The sequence below is a fragment of the Urtica dioica genome, chromosome 7, assembly GCF_054948205.1.
Source record: "Urtica dioica subsp. dioica isolate 48M chromosome 7, U.dioica_male_clone48M_v1_H2, whole genome shotgun sequence".
Classification (NCBI taxonomy): Eukaryota; Viridiplantae; Streptophyta; class Magnoliopsida; order Rosales; family Urticaceae; genus Urtica; species Urtica dioica.
The window spans coordinates 42315062-42331402 of NC_142762.1; the positions used below are offsets into that span (position 1 = coordinate 42315062).

The 16341-nt window shown below is 39.4% G+C and overlaps 3 protein-coding genes across 4 annotated transcripts; all 3 read left to right on the forward strand.

The window, feature by feature from the left end:
* Window positions 1-1776: 1776 nt before the first annotated feature.
* Window positions 1777-6966, forward strand: LOC149391749 (ubiquitin carboxyl-terminal hydrolase 18-like). 2 transcript variants are annotated; one of them, XM_089619173.1, is made up of 12 exons: window positions 1777-2412; window positions 2879-3089; window positions 3199-3287; window positions 3383-3468; window positions 3560-3722; window positions 3834-3957; window positions 4190-4347; window positions 4651-4735; window positions 4824-5045; window positions 5148-5209; window positions 5819-5895; window positions 5977-6966. In XM_089619173.1, exons 1-12 carry the CDS (start codon window positions 2153-2155, stop codon window positions 6504-6506), a joined length of 2067 nt encoding a protein of 688 aa, XP_089475299.1. In that variant the 5' UTR covers window positions 1777-2152; the 3' UTR covers window positions 6507-6966. The 2 variants fall into 2 exon arrangements, with proteins under 2 accessions (XP_089475299.1, XP_089475298.1); XM_089619172.1 differs by having other exon boundaries at window positions 1779-2412; window positions 5819-6966.
* A 1451-nt stretch (window positions 6967-8417) lies between these two features.
* LOC149391750 (F-box family protein) lies at window positions 8418-9859 on the forward strand. The gene has a single exon (XM_089618715.1). It carries the CDS (start codon window positions 8602-8604, stop codon window positions 9757-9759), a length of 1158 nt encoding a protein of 385 aa, XP_089474841.1. The 5' UTR covers window positions 8418-8601; the 3' UTR covers window positions 9760-9859.
* A 481-nt stretch (window positions 9860-10340) lies between these two features.
* Window positions 10341-12006, forward strand: AIP2 (RING/U-box superfamily protein). The gene is made up of 5 exons (XM_089619174.1): window positions 10341-10670; window positions 10750-10963; window positions 11049-11236; window positions 11319-11534; window positions 11623-12006. Exons 1-5 carry the CDS (start codon window positions 10515-10517, stop codon window positions 11770-11772), a joined length of 924 nt encoding a protein of 307 aa, XP_089475300.1. The 5' UTR covers window positions 10341-10514; the 3' UTR covers window positions 11773-12006.
* The last annotated feature ends 4335 nt before the right edge of the window (window positions 12007-16341 follow it).

Genomic DNA, 16341 nt, shown 5'->3' on the forward strand with positions numbered 1-16341 from the left:
TTCTGGCATGCGTTCAAGTTCGCCGGAGATGAACAAGTTGGTGTTTTGTTCTTCTCGTACGTCGTTGTATCCTGGGAGGCGGTTGCTCACGTTATTCCAACACCCGGTGGGAGAGCAATAACGCTATAAGGAAATTGTCAAACAAGCCTCGACGTGTTCTCCATTTCCCTTTCTATATCGGTTTCTTGGTGATATCCGGTTTAGTTATTTTAATTTATTTATTTTTGGTTTTCATGTCTATGTATGTATTTTTATTAGTTTCGTTCATGATTATTTATTTAATTGAGTTATGCAATTTGTCTTATTATTCCCGCCTATTATTAGCAATATAGCTAACACCATGAATGATTGGATTTGGAAGAGTAATTCCCATAGTTGAATTTGAAAATGTTGTGTTTCACCTCGACTTCTGGTAGAAGAAGGTCGTGTACTTGTGTTTCAATCACCACTTGCAACAAGACACTTGACTTCGTTGTCTCCAATACTATTCTTTCTGTCAAGAGCCACGTTCGATTTCCTTTACTCAAATAAGACTCCCTCCATGTTGTCTTTATTGATATGGAATTTTAGGTTCGTCATTAATATTTGTCATTGATCAGGGATTTTGGTCGATGAGTTAAATTTGTCTCTCTCCAGAAGAACTTAATTTCTTCTTACAAATATTATTGGACTCATGTTTTATAACCTACATATTCGTCGTAATCATCGTTTGCACTCATATTTGTTTACATACGTCTCCTGTGAATAAAATGTTGTCTTCTTAAAAAAAAATATGTGTTCGTTTGGTCAATAGAATGTCCTTAGTGAATAACGAAAAAGGGTTTGTTGTCTAATCACCAAAAATTGAGATGTTTGACTATATAGCGTTGGGAAATAGATCCCACAAATAATTATTTATCAAAACACCGATCGAATCGTTCTTATATAAGATCATTGCGCGCTTTCATGTAAATTTGTCATCAATAAAATACACCTTGCTCATATCGTAATTTGCTACCGAGTCTCTAAATGCTTCAATATGTACCCCTTCTATCTAAACCATTTCCTGTAGAAGAAGATCGTGTTTCGATCACCACTCTATACATCTAGACACTCGAACTCGTTTTCTTCAATACGAGTCATATTGTCAAGATGTACTATAACACCAAATAATTACATAATAAATGAAATTTATGTGAATCGTATTAAGACTAAGAGAACATGAATATTATAGTACTAACTCAAACTCACTAGTTATTATTGATTTATTATTCGAGTCCAAATCAGAATGAATATATTTCTTTGACTAGATTAAGGACTTATTAGTGAGCCAGCTCTTTCCCTTTGTTTCCCCTTAATGAGCAGCACGACGTGGGAATTTCACACGGGCATGAGTCGCATGACGAATAAATCGAAGCCTTCCAATATAGGGGAGAAAATTAAAATAAAAAAGAGAAAGCGAAAAGACATATAAAAATTTCTTTCCTAAATCCAAAAGGAAAGTAGACCCGAAGACAAAGACAACAACTTCGGAAAAATACTGATCAATAAAAGTGTAACCAGCAATTATTATTTTTATTTTCACAGTTATCAGTTATCTCTGTCAGTTTCCTTTGATAGTAAGTATAATAAAAATAAATTAGAAACCATAATTGCAAAATGGAAAGGAATGAAGGATACCGAGCCAAAGCCAATCAAGAAGTAGAAGTATTATTAAATTGCATTATAATGTAGGACTGTTCCGGTGAGAAACAACTTCAAGACGAAGAAAAATTAATTAAAAAATAAATATTTTTAATTCCTTGTCCATATTTGTTCTAACTAAACAAAATTAAGGAAACGAAGACAGAAAGAAAGAAGGAAACTAGCGAGAAAAAATATCAGGACTTTCTTTCGATAGTTTCTATTATTATTATAAAATTTATTACTCCCACATGTACAAGCTTGGTTGTTTCTCGATCCAAGCCAATTCGTTTCTATAAATATAATAAACAAGGCACGCACATAAGCTTAAATCGTTCTGTTCGATTCCAATTCCAGTCTCAAAACCATTGATTATTTAAACCCCTAGTTTATAAATTTGCCCCCAAAATCGAAAACCCTAACTTCTTGGAAGTATCGATCGATGAAAACGGGCCTGATCGTTGAAGAATCGGCGATCAAGTCGGCGTAGATGCATGTGGTAGGAGTGAATTTGGATCTGAGCCTGTTCCTTCAGCTTATAACGACCGCTTTCGTGGTTGTGGTTGGGCTGCTCTTCGTAGTGAAGAAAACGGCCTCGAAGTACTTTGAGGTCGACGCGAGTTTCGAGGGAGACCAGGCTGTTTCTCGTCGGAGCTCAATGCCGGGCGTTCTCGTCGTCGACTCGTCTTGCTTCGTCTGCGGCGATCCCGGTTCCAAGAAGTGTTCTCGTTGCAAGAGGGTTCGCTACTGGTAAATTCCTCTTATTCAAACTTCAAGTGTATATGTATATATATTTAATTTTTGTTTCTCGATTGTGTGCCTCGAATTTCTGCTTTGTTTGATTGATATTCTTTTGCTGCGAAATTGGGTTCTAGAATTTTGTTTCAGAGGGCCACATTGGTGTTTGAGTTGGTCTTTTATTGTGTGCAATGAGTGATCGCGAAGTTTGGGAATTTCTTTGTATATTTCTTTTTTTCGTTCGTATTAGAATTCGTTAGTTCCTCTGTTTATTGACACGGTTAACGTTTCTTCTGTTGGATTTAGGTTTGTGGGGGGTGGGATTGGTTTGATGAATGTATTACAACTTGTGAACCTTGTTTTCATTCGTTGCTTGTTTTCTCTGATTTTTTATTTTATTTTTTATATTGTGGTAGTTTTTGTTTTTGAGGTCTGTTATGTGAAAGTTCAATCCGTATCCTATGTTATTTTTTACCAGCTCACCAGAGTGCCAGCAGAAGCACTGGAATACCGGGCACAAGAGCGATTGCAAGGTTTTCCAACAATCTCAGAGTCTCAGTTCGGCTCAAAATGGATCGAACGGTTCCCATTATCAGAACTCGAATGGTGGAAGTAAATCATATAATGGAATTGCATTGGTTCCAGCTCGTGGATTTTCCAAACCCATCAACACTAAGCAACTCAAAGAGGTGTTTTTTTTTTCTGTTCTGTGTAGTTTAAGTGAAACCATATTTTGCCTAACACAAAACTCATAAACATTAGATGTATATTTTTTTTACTTTTTTTTGTGATGTTCAGGTTCTCTTTCCATACGATGAATTTGTGAGACTTTTCAATTGGGACAAGCCAGGGTACCTTCCTTGTGGACTCTTGAATTGTGGAAATAGGTAACTTGATTACTATTCTATGCTTTGTCACGAGGATTCGATTTGGTCCAACTTCTGATTTTTTTTTCTTTCCCTTTTTGTTTATTCGTGTGCAGTTGTTTTGTTAACGTGGTTCTACAATGTCTGGCATCTACGCGTCCACTTGTCGCATATTTGTTAGAGAAAGGCCATCGAAGCGAATGTAGTCATAATAACTCTCCCCTGTTTTTCCCTTTCTATAGTTGCGTGTCTCTGAAGTTCCTTAAGCTTCTGGTCTTTCCTTTTGTTTTCAGGCATTCGTAGTGATTGGTGTTTCCTTTGTGAACTTCAGACTCATATCGAAAGAGCTAGTCACCGCCCACAAGCCTTTTCTCCAACTAATATTATCTCTAGGTTGCCTAATATTGGAGGTAACCTGGGTTATGGACGTCAAGAAGATGCTCACGAGTTTATGAGGTAGGTTTTATTAGCTCATCAATCGGTTCATGTTTCGATGAATTTAAATAATGTACTTTCATTCCTTCTGCCAGTTCAATATTGCAAGGATTCAATTTTTATTCCTTGTAGGTTCGCCATTGATACGATGCAATCGGTCTGCCTTGATGAATTCGGGGGTGAGAAAGCTGTCCCTCCTACCTTGCAAGAAACAACAGTCATACAACATATATTTGGCGGTCACCTTCAATCCCAGGTTTGGATCCTCGCCAAAATTGTCACAATTAATTTCATACATTCTGTTTTAATCCTAATTCATGCTTGGAAATGAACGAATGAGGGTCTCCATTTTTGGGAATTTAATAGTCTTTGTGGATGGGACAATATATATATAATTTATTTTATCTTTTAATTTTAGGTGGCGATTCATATTTTTCTTTGACTGTTCTTTCTATATCATATATAATTTCTGTCATTTTTTTTTCTAGGTGATCTGTACAAAGTGCAACAACGTATCAAATCAGTATGAAAATATGATGGATTTAACTGTTGAAATTCACGGGGAGGCCTCGTCACTGGAAGAGTGTCTGGACCAATTTACAACAGAAGAGTGTCTCCAGGGAGATAACATGTACAAGTGTGACGGGTATGTTTGTTTTTTTGTTTTTTTTTTTTATATATATTTTACGCCTATTTCCAATAATTTTATTGCATCGAGTGCTTTTAATCGTTTTATGACCCCTTAATGCTACTGTGTTAAGATATCTTACGGATGAGAGTACTTGTTAATAATTAGCAGTTGACTAAAGGGTGGTTTTAGAATAGTTAGAATAAAAAAATTGGTCATGAAAATGGATTGGCCTGTTTATCTTGTAATTCCAAATGTTATATCGAAGAATGTCAAAAGCTTAAAATATTATATCGTTTGCTTTAATTGTACTGTTCTCAGGTGCAATGACTACGTCAAAGCTTGGAAACGTCTTACAATTAAACAGCCTCCAAATATTCTTACCATTGCATTGAAACGATTTCAGGTTCAAGCTTCACTTTTTAAATTACACAGTCATAACATCTTGCATTGTATCATAAAATATAATATAACTAAGAGAGTGATGTTTGCAGAGCGGGAGGTTTGGGAAGCTGAACAAAAGAGTGACTTTCCCAGAGAGTTTGGATCTTAGTGCTTATACGAACGAGGGAGGAGAGAGTGGGGACGATGATGATGTGTACAAGCTCTATGCAGTTGTTGTCCACGTGGACATGCTTAATGCATCGTTCTTCGGCCACTATATCTGCTATGTGAAGGACTTCTCCGGAAACTGGTATAGGCTCGACGATTGCAAGGTAACCACCACAAACTATCTCTCATCTCTCTGCCAGATCTTATGATTGGCCCTTGATCAAATCTATTTTTGACGAATATATACTTTTGTGTGTGTGTTTTAGGTCGCCAAAGTTGAATTGGAAGAGGTGCTTTCTCAGGGAGCGTATATGCTTTTCTACAGCCGGTATGTTCCTAGTAGTCAATCTCTTCTACCTTTTTCAGGTTATGATAGAGAATCAAATGATAAAAGTAACGAAAAAAATGATACAATTTAACCATTTTGAATATAATTGATTAGCAAAATAGCCGAGGAGGTTTTTAGTATTTAACCATTTCTGGAATCAAAGGAATAGATGTATTTTTGAAGATGTCACTTTACACCTCGAAGATCTCTGGGACAATATTTTTAGGAGCATTGAGTTTTGGATTTCGATTCTTAATTATGATTTTTCTAGCTTTAGCCTTTCTGTTTTATCTCGAGACAGTCCGAGTGCGATCTAGTTTGTATTTTGCTTTGTTCTAGATGAAGCTTCCCCTCTTTTTATAAACTTTTTCGGTTTCTTAAAAAAAAGTATTTAGCAATGTGGTTAAATTTTGACAGTCCCTAAAATTTTTGACACACTATATTAGGTTATCTACCTCTATAAAAAAAATTTATTGACAGAGTCGAAAAAAATTATTGATCTGTAATTTTTGACATTCTTGTAATTTTTGGCTATTTCACTAATTTTAGACAAACCTTTTTACAATTTAGCTAAAGACCCAAAATTGATCTGTATTGGTATGGTGTCAGGTTGAAGGCACGGCCGTCATGCCTTAGGCCTCCGAAGGAGGTGCAGCGCATCATGACCAACGTCGTCGAAGCGGAGGATCTTAGCCCGAAGGATGAATATCGTCTTCTCGTCAATAGCTGCTCTTCTGTCGATGTTGTTACCTCGCCTTCGAACGGGAATTTTCTGACCAGTAGGAGCGAGACACCTGTCGATGCTGACTCCGATTCCAAAGCTGAAAATCTCAACAACACTCCTCCGATCCTCGGCTCGACGACGCCTTGTGGCGAAGAAGAGGAAAGGAGTATCAGTAGCTTATCTTCTTCTTCGTCTTCCTCTTCATCTTCTTCTTCTTCTTCAAATGGCTTTGACCGAGTTTCCGCTGATGTGAGTAGCGACCGAGAATGCATGGAAGTGACCCGTTTCGAGGCTGCCGTCGAAGAGAAGCCCTACGCCGAGAACGGTTTTCCGGGTCCAGATTGGCAGCACAGAAACAATACATGTTTGGTTGAGTCAACGGACATGGAAATATATAGCAACGGCCACGTTGAAGAGGCGGAGGAAAGTGCAATGCAAGTCGAAGAAGATGGTTTGTGTTCGACGCCGAGTGTGAAATCCGGCGCCGAAATCGGTAGTAGCCAAAAGTGGGCTGGCTTGCAGATTGAGAACGGTAATAGAATTGATAGTAGTTTAGACGTAGTAGCGGAATGACAGTTGATAGAAATATTATTATTTTAGGGATATGCCTCTGACTAATGATTTTGTCTATAAATTTTTTGACACTCCCATCCTCGTCGTCATCATTACATCATCATCGGAGGGGAAAGAGAGATAGATTGAAAGAGAGGTTGGGTCGGGAATTTTTGTCTGTGATTTCATTATTTGCAGAAATCTCAGATTCAACAACTGTAGCATGATTTTATTGTTTCCAAGGCTTCATGTTATTATTGAAATGACAGAATGTAGTTCAAGCAATCAAGGGTCTTAGTGATTTCTGTTGGAACAACCAACTAGTATAGTTGTATAATAATCTTACTATATTATATCACATTGTAACTAGACATTAAGCCACCCATAGATCTCTCACCAACAGTTTATTCTTCAAGTTGTACTTTCAATGCAACGGAGAAATTATTAGACAATCATGTGAATCTACATATTTGTTGTTTTTATTTTTGGTTCTTGGAAAGTGAGAACACAGCCCATTCACACGGCCGAGAGAGACGAGTTCATTTGTCCGAAGGAGAGAGAGAAAGATATAAGGAAAGTCATGGAGACCCGAGCCTGAGCAAAAGTTATTAAAAAAAAATTATTATTTTTGCATGGCATTGAGATCTATGCAGTGCACTCGTGTCTAAACTGACTAGACTCGAGATACATGAAAATGAAAGTACTTTGAAAAACTAGCACAGTAAAAATAATACATAAAATATGCAAAAGAGAGCGTAGTTAGCGGCTTTGTGTAAAACTATTTAATTGCTTTCACGGGAGAGCCCAGATTGTGGGCATTGACTTTTGTTGGTGAAGATAGAGAATGAGATTCCTTAACGAGGCACACATTAGAGATAGAGAAAGAAGAAAGGATTTTTATGTTTTCTTTTTTTGCTTTATTGGAAGGGAAGCTGGGAAAAATGCCAAACAGAAACCCCATTTGACATGTTACAAAAGTGAAACCCAATTCGTGCCTTTCTCTTTCTTTGATGTTACAAAAAGACAACTAAAGTGGTTTCATTACAGAGTCGTAGCTTTGGAATCCAAAGCCTATCGCTACTAGCTGCTGTGTGTGAACTCAAGATATGTCAATATTACGACTCGCAACTACAATAGTCAACTACTTTACTTTCACTTTGAATATATATATATATATATATATATATATATATATATATATATATATATTCTTTACAATATATTATCAATTAGTAGAGTATATTAAAAGCAACACATATATGCCCAAGCTGGGTTATATGAGATTCCGCTCCAAACCATTTTTCTATTATTGATGTCATATGAAAAGTAGAAAATGAGAAAAAAATCATATTATGAAATATGCTACTAAGATTTTTGTTTCGAAACCATCCGAGTAATGAGGGGCAACTAAGATCACTGTTTAACATCATTTAGTATTATTTTTTTAAGTAGTATTTTTTAATTAAAAATATGAGAATTTTTTTAATTGCATTCATATTCATGATTGAAATAAAAGAAAAAAAATAATATGAGAAATATAGAAATTTCGAAACCGCGAAATATGGTATCGGAAATTCCCGATACTGTGAAAAATCGTTCCGAAATTTTTCGATACTAATTTTTACGGTACTCATTAGCCCAACCTTTGCATTTGCAACCGGAGCACAATTGTCATTGTTGACTAATAATCATATCACAATCTACTACAAAATCAGCGTTTACGACCAAATTAAAGTAAGAATAAGGAGATTTAGACGGTCTAAATTGTCGGATGAATAAACAATTTATATAATAAAAGAAAAAATAGAACCCCCTCGTGCGTGCATTGTCACTCGTTTGGCTTCTAAAGACACGCACACAAAAAAAAAAGTGTCAACGCCAACTACAAAAAGAGGTTTGCGAGGAAGCTTCCCAGTGAAGTTCTCTCTCTCTCTCTCTCTCTCTCTCTCTCTTTCCGTTTGTCAATTTATAAAACCTCAGAGTTTTGACTTCATTTTTCTGCTCTGTCCCGTCTTCTCTTCTCTGTCTCATCAGGTGTGTGTATGTGTGTGAGATAGAGATTAGAGAGCGCTTTATATTTCCAAGTTGTGTCTGCAATCAAGCGAGCGAGTGAGTAATGGATAAGATATCAAACGACAAACGCGCGTTGAAAACGACAAGAAAGAAAAGGAAGAGGACATCCATGGACGACCTGAACCAAGACGTCCTTGAAGCCGTCCTGTCTCGCCTCCCGACGTCGTCGTTCCTCCGCCTCTCCTCCGCCGTCTCCAAACGCTGGCGCTCCGCCGCCGCCTCCGCCTCCTTCCTACGCGCCTGCGCCGCCGTGCCCTCACGCGACCCCTGGTTCCTCATGCTCTCCGACCACCGCTCCCTCGCCTTCGACGCCTCCCACAACACGTGGCTCACTCTCCCCGCCGACGCCTCCGTCCCGGTCGCCTCCTCCGCCGGCCTCATCTGCCGCCGAGACCCGCTCGGAAACTTCTCCATCTCCAACCCCCTCACCGGAGCCTCCGCCGCAGTCCCGCCGCTGGCTCCGGACACCGCGAGGAGGATCCAAGCCGTGGCGATGATCAGGCCGTCGAGGAAGCTCGCCGTCGTCTTCGGCGAGAAGCCGAGCCTCTTCTTCAAGCTCTACGATCCGAAGACCGGCGCGTGGGAGCACGACATTCCTCTTCAATTCGAGAAGGCGGAATCGGAATCGGAGGAGGAGGAGGAGGAGAGGTCGGTTTACTTGCTGAGCACGGCGGGGAACGTGGTGTCCGTGACGGCGGGGACGGAGAGGAGCGCGTGGAAGGAGTACTCGTGCGCGGCGGCGGAGAGGGACGGGGAGGACCACGTGTACTTCCTGAGCGCGTCGGGGAGGGTGTGCGCGTGCAACCTCACGCGCGGGCGGTGGTGGGAGTACCCGCGGCTGCTGCCGGCGCTGCGGGAGTGCTCGGTGGACGTGGTGGAGTGCGGCGGGAGGCCGCTGGTGGTGCTTCTGACGGAGTTCTGCGAGAGCGCCGGCCTCAGGGTGTGGGGCTTCGACGACGCCGCCGGCGAGTGGCGCCAGGCGGCGGCGATGCCGGCCGCCATGTCGCACGAGTGGTACGGCCGGAGGGCCGACGTGAACTGCGCCGCCGCCGGGGGCAGGATCGTGGTGTGCCTCAGCTCCGGCGACGGGTTCGGATGCGTCGTCTGCGACTTGGACGGGAATCGCTGGACGGAGTTGCCCACCGCTGGTTTCGTCTCGCCTTTCGCCTTCGAGCCCAGGATTGAAGCCTCTCTTGCTTGATATACCTGCCATTATTACTATTTACTAACACTGTTGCTTTGTTTTTTTTAATTGTTTGTTGGATTCGTTTGAAGATATATCATTGACCGATTGAAATTTCCGATGTATTGTTTGGTGGTTTAGTTTGCGTTTGACCAACTATTCATTGTATTATTATTTATTTTATTTATATCGAATTTCTTTGTTAGAATTCTTGTATTACGATTCGGTTGGCGTATTGATTCTGCGGAGAAACGCCATGAAAAACAAGAGTGGATTAATTTAGACCTCCAATTTATTTCCCAAATCCAATATGAAACCCTTTTTGAAAATACCAAAACTGATTTCCGCACCGTGAATGAGTTTCTTTTGAAAATACCAGCAACCAAGAAGGTCGCATGATTCTCTAGATTTCTTTTAGTCTTCATCATGATCTTCTTCTAGTTCTCACTCTTCTATTCTCCTATTTCAATTATCTTCTGTTTCACGAGAGCTGCCACAATACTGCAATGGTTGTCGTTTCATTCTTGAAAAACGACACTGAACTTTTTTTTCTTTGGAAATAGACGACATGTCGTATACGAAGCGTGTCGTAGATAAAAGCAGTAGGCGTGTAATTATGTAGCGCATCACAGCCGATCGTACCACCCTGGCCGACGTTTCCCCCGCGGTGCCCCCCTTGACAAGAAAACACGAGACTCCCAAAAATCCCCAAATTCATTATAAATTCTCACAATTCAACTCACATCATATATCAAGAAACACAGCTGAAAGAAATGGGCTCATCAGAATCAGAAGCTGAATTGAAGACCAAACTGGAAGAATTGCAAAGAGATCTCTCGAAGAAGCAGAAATTCGAAGACGCCATCGCCGCCGTCAAATCCCTACTCCTCCTCCGTTACCCCTCCGCCTCATCGTCCATCCGCAAATCGGTATCCTTCTCTTTCTTTTTCTTCTTCTCGTAAACTTCCATTGTCCTCCGATTCAATGTTCCTTTTTTTTTTTTTTCAGTTCTACACGGTGGTTTGTCGAGCCGCGACGGTGTTGAAGACTCGGTACACCTCGCCGGGGTTCTGGCTCGCCGGACTGAGCCTCTTCGAAGAGGCACACGGCCTCGTCTCCGATGGCTCGGAGAAGTCTCACTTGCAGTCTTGCATCGCTCAGGCCAAGGAGTTTCTGAACCACGCCGACGATCCTTCTCGCCAATCCCGGCCGCCAAGTACAGGTCCGTTGTTATCGTATTGCTTGTTTTCCTTGCTCAGTTTCAGACTGCGTTAGACTCAAGACTCTATTCCTGTTTTCTTTTTCAGGATATCTGTTTGAGGGACACTTGACGGTGGATCCGGAGCCGCCGCAGCCGCACTGGCTGGTCCAGTCAAACCTCCTGAACGCCGCCGCCGTGATGGCGGCGGCGGATTCATCCTCTCAGCCGTCGGAGGAGACCGCCGCCACTCTAATGCAGTCGCTGATGGAGAACCTCGACGACGTTTTCATTCCGGTCATTACTCTTGCACTTAGGTCATCCTATACTTGATTGTTGTTTTTTTGGTACAGAATGTGGAATTTTGTGACTGTTGTAGATGATGGATAACGAGTCAACTGCGCGGAGAGTACCTCCGGCGAGCAAAGCGGTGGTGGCAAAGCTTCCGGTGATGACGATCACGGAGGAGAGCCTTGAGAAGCTTGGGAAAGACGCAGAGTGCGCTATCTGTAAAGAGAATCTGGGAGTGAAAGACGAGATGCAAGAGATGCCTTGCAAGCACACGTTTCACCCTCCTTGCCTCAAGCCCTGGCTGGTCCGCGTTCTTCATTTTTTTCGGATTCGGGTTTGTGTCGTTGTGTTGGTGATGCTGATTATGGCGTGTGTGTGTGTGTGTGTTTCAGGATGAGCACAACTCTTGCCCGATATGCCGGCACGAATTGCAGACGGACGATCACGAGTACGAGAGCTGGAAGGAGAGAGAGAAGGAGGCCGAAGAGGAGAGGAAAGGCGCCGCCAACGCTGTTCGCGAAGGCGAATACATGTATGTTTAGTCCTATATATATATATATGTGTGTGTGTGTGTGTGTGTGTGAAATTCCCAGCTGGATTTAGTGACAACCTATTGAGTGTACTGTTGATTCCATATTTAGAAATTGTATGGTGGTTCATTTCATATTGAATTTATTGATCAGAGTCTTGTGTCTGAATTTCATTGTTGGATGTGTTGTGAACTGGAAGAGGGTATCAGGGGATGGTTGGATAGTTTATTGGTATTGCTTGTCTTTCTTTTGCTTCAGTTTTCAAGTATCGGTCGGTTGTCAATTGAACAACACAGTAACTGTTTATTTTTTTTATTTTTTTTATTTTTCATCTTCACAAGACTAAAACGCCATAAAGAAGTGCTAAAAAAAAATCCAAAATTATATTCACTTCAATTAGACTCTTTGTCTGCTTAGTATTGCTTTTGCCAAACTATGTGCAAGTACATAGTTAGTCAAAAGAAAATAGGAATTTAATGTGCAAGTACATAGTTATTCATTTTAGGGATCCCTTCATTTTAGCTAAATCCCATTGTTGCGAAGCCTCAATTTTTAGTTCATTCTCCTCCATTACTTTCGCTTCAATTTTTACCTCCCCTCATGGCTGATTGTCCACGTCTCATCATGTCTCGTCTGTCTGTTATAATCTGTGTGGCTTAGCATCGCCATCATCATATTCTTCTTTTGATGAAACCACAACCAGGTTATTGACAGCGAAACTGTCACAAAACTAGAAGAAAAAGGAGTTTTAGATTATGCCGAAGAACATGGTGTAGAAAGAACGTGATAAAGAGAGATGAAAGGACGAGAGGAAAATATTAGTCATCAAACTTCCTAATATAATTGAATGCAATCTATAGTGTCGTTTACAAATTACAACTGCTGATTTGGTTAGTCGATGATTGCTTTATCGTTCCACCAATTTTCGGTGACGTGGCAGAAATCTAAGCAATGGGATGAAGGATGCTTTTTTTCATAATCAGGATTATAGTTTTCCTTCCGATAATTTTTTTTAAAAAAAATGTTCCTATAAATAAAAAACAATAACAAAAAAAAAGGATTATACTATATCTGCTCAGTCACTCACTCTCATGGTCACTCACGCCACAACTTACATGAAAACATTGAAACCGCGGCAGTAAGCTACTAGTTTTGCCTTACGTTCAAAAAATCTTAACCAAACTCCGCATCAGTTTTAGACCCAACAAATATTTGTACCAATTAGATTAATATACTAGTTTCCCTGAGCTCAATCAATTATTAATAACACAACACAAGAAAACACCAAAGTTTGAAATGCTGGGAGAACCGGTCGGAAACCAAAATTTGGACAAGTCCTGATATCGGTTCCAACTAAACCGGACTTTTCCCTGTAAACCGTGGTAAACTTGATGGGAAGCGGTCCGATTGCCGGTTCACATGCGTGTATAAAATAATAATAAAAAGTCGTGGTATTTGGCCAAATCTCGGCCTCATTTTTTTTCAACATCAGATCGAAAACTCCTTATCCTTTTTCCCGTCGCCGAGCTGAACAATCTTCAAGTCTTACTACATGGGTCTGTTTTGTCATTTATTCTCTCTAGTTAGACGATACAATGCAAAGCAAATAATATTATTTTAGTCAGTCATAACTTCAAATAATGTACTGAAAGCAAGTGATCATAACATATATAATATAATATTATCATCACAATAATATATTAATAATTTTTGTTTTGTTTATATTAATGTTATTATTAATTTATATATATAAATGCATGTTTGTATATATTTATTCACTGAAAATCCTTCGATATAAATCCGGTATTTGCCAGTTTACCCCTTCGATAACGGTACTCATTGATACATTTTACCCCCGATAAACCGTTGGTATATCCCGATAAATAAGCAAAATTGAGTCTCAGTACGACATTTGTAACGGTATATCATACCCCCATTTTGACTATAACTTGAAATATAGAGAATTGCTTTTGAGTTTGTTCAATGACTTTATTTTATGTAGTGTTATGGACGTAAAGAGATAATTTCTACTCATGGACTCGATTGTATTTTCTTAATTATTCTAACAACTATCTCTAGCTTCTTAATGAAGATGAAACTAAGCGTTAACCAATGACCCGGGTAGCCGGCGAGTTTTAAACAAAAATATTTTTGAATTAGTATTCTTTTTATAAATTTGGGTAGTTGTCGGTTAATCGCATATAAAGTGATTGAATTCAACCCAAAACAGTTAATTTAATTGCTTGCTTAAAATTGACCGTTAAAAGCTCGTCAAAATCGTTTGACAAAACACAGAAGTTCCGATAATAATAATAATAATAATAATAAATAAAAATAGAAAATATATAACCAAGTAAATTACATGAAACTTGAAATTTCATTAGTCAATGTTTGAAGATTTTTTTATTATTATTATCAAATAGTCAAATGACGTGGTAATGAATCCGAAATTTGTTTTACCGGTTCTATCCTTATTAATTAATCCGACTTGAATTAATTTTTACAAAAAAAATGTTAAATAATTTGCATTTGATTTATTTGTTTGATTATTTCCACATTTAATTTCAGATTTTAACCTCTCTCTCTCTCTCTCTCTCTCTCTCTCTCTCTCGTTATGGACGCGAAAAACTGAAAAAATACCTTGGTTACGATTGCTCGGCGACATAGATCAATCGATTGGAGAGAAATCATAAATAAACAATATTGCTCAAATAAATTCTTATCTTTGAATTATTTCGAGCATCATTCATTGATCCGGCATCCTTTGAAGAAAAATTGAGATTTGATCATTTTTTTTCTATATTTCTTGATTATCTTTGTTTTTTTTTTTTCCTTCATATTAATGATTATAATTTTTTTCTTAATTCAAAGTCGGTTAAATCCTTCATCTTCATTCGTTTGAATTAGGTAAAGCTGATACATTTATGTTGTTACTTTTAGTAATTTCATATAAACTGCTGCCACTTTTTTTAAAAAAATTTTAATTTCATCAAAATAATTTGTTTTGCAGACCATTCATGATTTTACAGAAGTAACTAATATATACATTTATTAACGATTGTACAAAACTTTTTAATGTTAGTTCCTTTTTTAAATACTGTTTGTAGACGGGAACTTAATATACAATTGTTTTAGGTATTTCTATTTAATTATGTCTGCAAATTTTAATGGATTTATTTGAATGTGTTTGTTTTCATTCTTCCGGGTTTGTGTTATTTTTATAAAGATGAACAGTTATAGATTGAGAACAACATGTCTGAAAAGTTCCACTCCTTTTTACGCTATCTTTTCCGAAACCACGGACTTTGTTTCTTTAAGCTCTATTAGACAAAATATGCGTAGAAAAAAAAATATATAAAATGATATTCTTGGAATTTAATTGATTAACACAATATTTCAAGTACTAAAGTTAAAAAAATTGTTTACTATATGTAAATTGTTTTTGGAATGGGATAAAAATACATATTTTATTTTAACAATAAGAACTCAAAGAATACGAGCTAATTATAAAAAAAAATTAAAGTAAATTTGGAAAGTTAATTACACCATTCAATGCCAGCTAATAATGAATTGTCAATACCTCATTGATAACTTTCTTAATATATCATAAAACTTGCTCTCCAAGAAGTAGTATTTAAGGAAATCATTCGAAGATATTATGATTGTTCCTGATTCGTTCGATCAAGAACACCAAATTTAATCCAACGGCCAAGCACACTCTAGATTTAGAGTGCAACGGTAATATTTCGAACATCACATCATTTATAAACAAGAACCGGAGAGCTTTAGCGCATAACTCACCCGCCTTTCTTCTCAGCCTCTCTCTAATTCCAATTTTTAGGGTTTCCACCAGAATCCTTCTGATCTAGGGCTTCGTCTCCACCGTCGGCCCGCCGTCGCACTCACCAGCCGCCCGCCAGGAAGCCTGGACTCCGTCGTCAGTATCTCGCGGCCGATCTTCCAAGCCGATCCCTCTGAGCGCCAGGGTTGCGAGGTTACTCGTCCGTAGAGCCAATGTTTGGGATCGTTTTGGCGGTGACTCCCGAGAGAACCGCGCCGCGAATAGCGGTCTTCCGGCGAGGACAAGGCTGGAGAACGACGCTCGGGTGGAGAGAAGAGACTAGACTGGTATCATTTTCTTCTGAAATCGTTTCCAAAGTGAGATTCGTAACAAGACTAGACTCATTCACACATTAAAGCCGCGTTTCTCTTCTCAATCTCTCTCTAATCGCGGGTTTTAGGGTTTCGTGGGGGAAAAAAAATCATCTTGGTTTCTCTGACTCTCTACCGTCGGCCCGCCGTCGCTCCCTCCCGCCGGGAATCCTCGACGGCCAGTCTGCGCCGATCCCTCTCAAAAGCCAGGGTTGCGGGTTTACTCGTCCGTAGAGCCGCTGTTTGGGATCGGTGGCCGTGACGCTCGAGAGACTAACGCCGGCCTAGTGGTCTTCCGGCGAGGGCAAGAACGACGCTCGGGTGGAGAGAAGAGACTAGACAGGTCTCAAAATCCCGTCCCAATTTCAGTATAAACCCTAGACAGCAAGAGACTAGGCAGGTCTCAAAATCCCGTCCCAATTTCAGTAT

What these genes read in the sequence shown, in the direction of transcription:
- AIP2 (XM_089619174.1), top strand. Translation starts at nt 10,515, where the DNA reads ATGGGCTCATCAGAATCAGAAGCTGAATTGAAGACCAAACTGGAAGAA. An exon ending in CATCGTCCATCCGCAAATCG is followed by an intron (nt 10,671 to 10,749) that starts GTATCCTTCTCT and finishes TTTTTTTTTCAG; the next exon opens with TTCTACACGGTGGTTTGTCG. An exon ending in ATCCCGGCCGCCAAGTACAG is followed by an intron (nt 10,964 to 11,048) that starts GTCCGTTGTTAT and finishes TTTCTTTTTCAG; the next exon opens with GATATCTGTTTGAGGGACAC.
- LOC149391749 (XM_089619172.1), top strand. Translation starts at nt 2,153, where the DNA reads ATGCATGTGGTAGGAGTGAATTTGGATCTGAGCCTGTTCCTTCAGCTT. An exon ending in ACACTAAGCAACTCAAAGAG is followed by an intron (nt 3,090 to 3,198) that starts GTGTTTTTTTTT and finishes TGTGATGTTCAG; the next exon opens with GTTCTCTTTCCATACGATGA. An exon ending in AACATGTACAAGTGTGACGG is followed by an intron (nt 4,348 to 4,650) that starts GTATGTTTGTTT and finishes TACTGTTCTCAG; the next exon opens with GTGCAATGACTACGTCAAAG.
- LOC149391750 (XM_089618715.1), top strand. Translation starts at nt 8,602, where the DNA reads ATGGATAAGATATCAAACGACAAACGCGCGTTGAAAACGACAAGAAAG.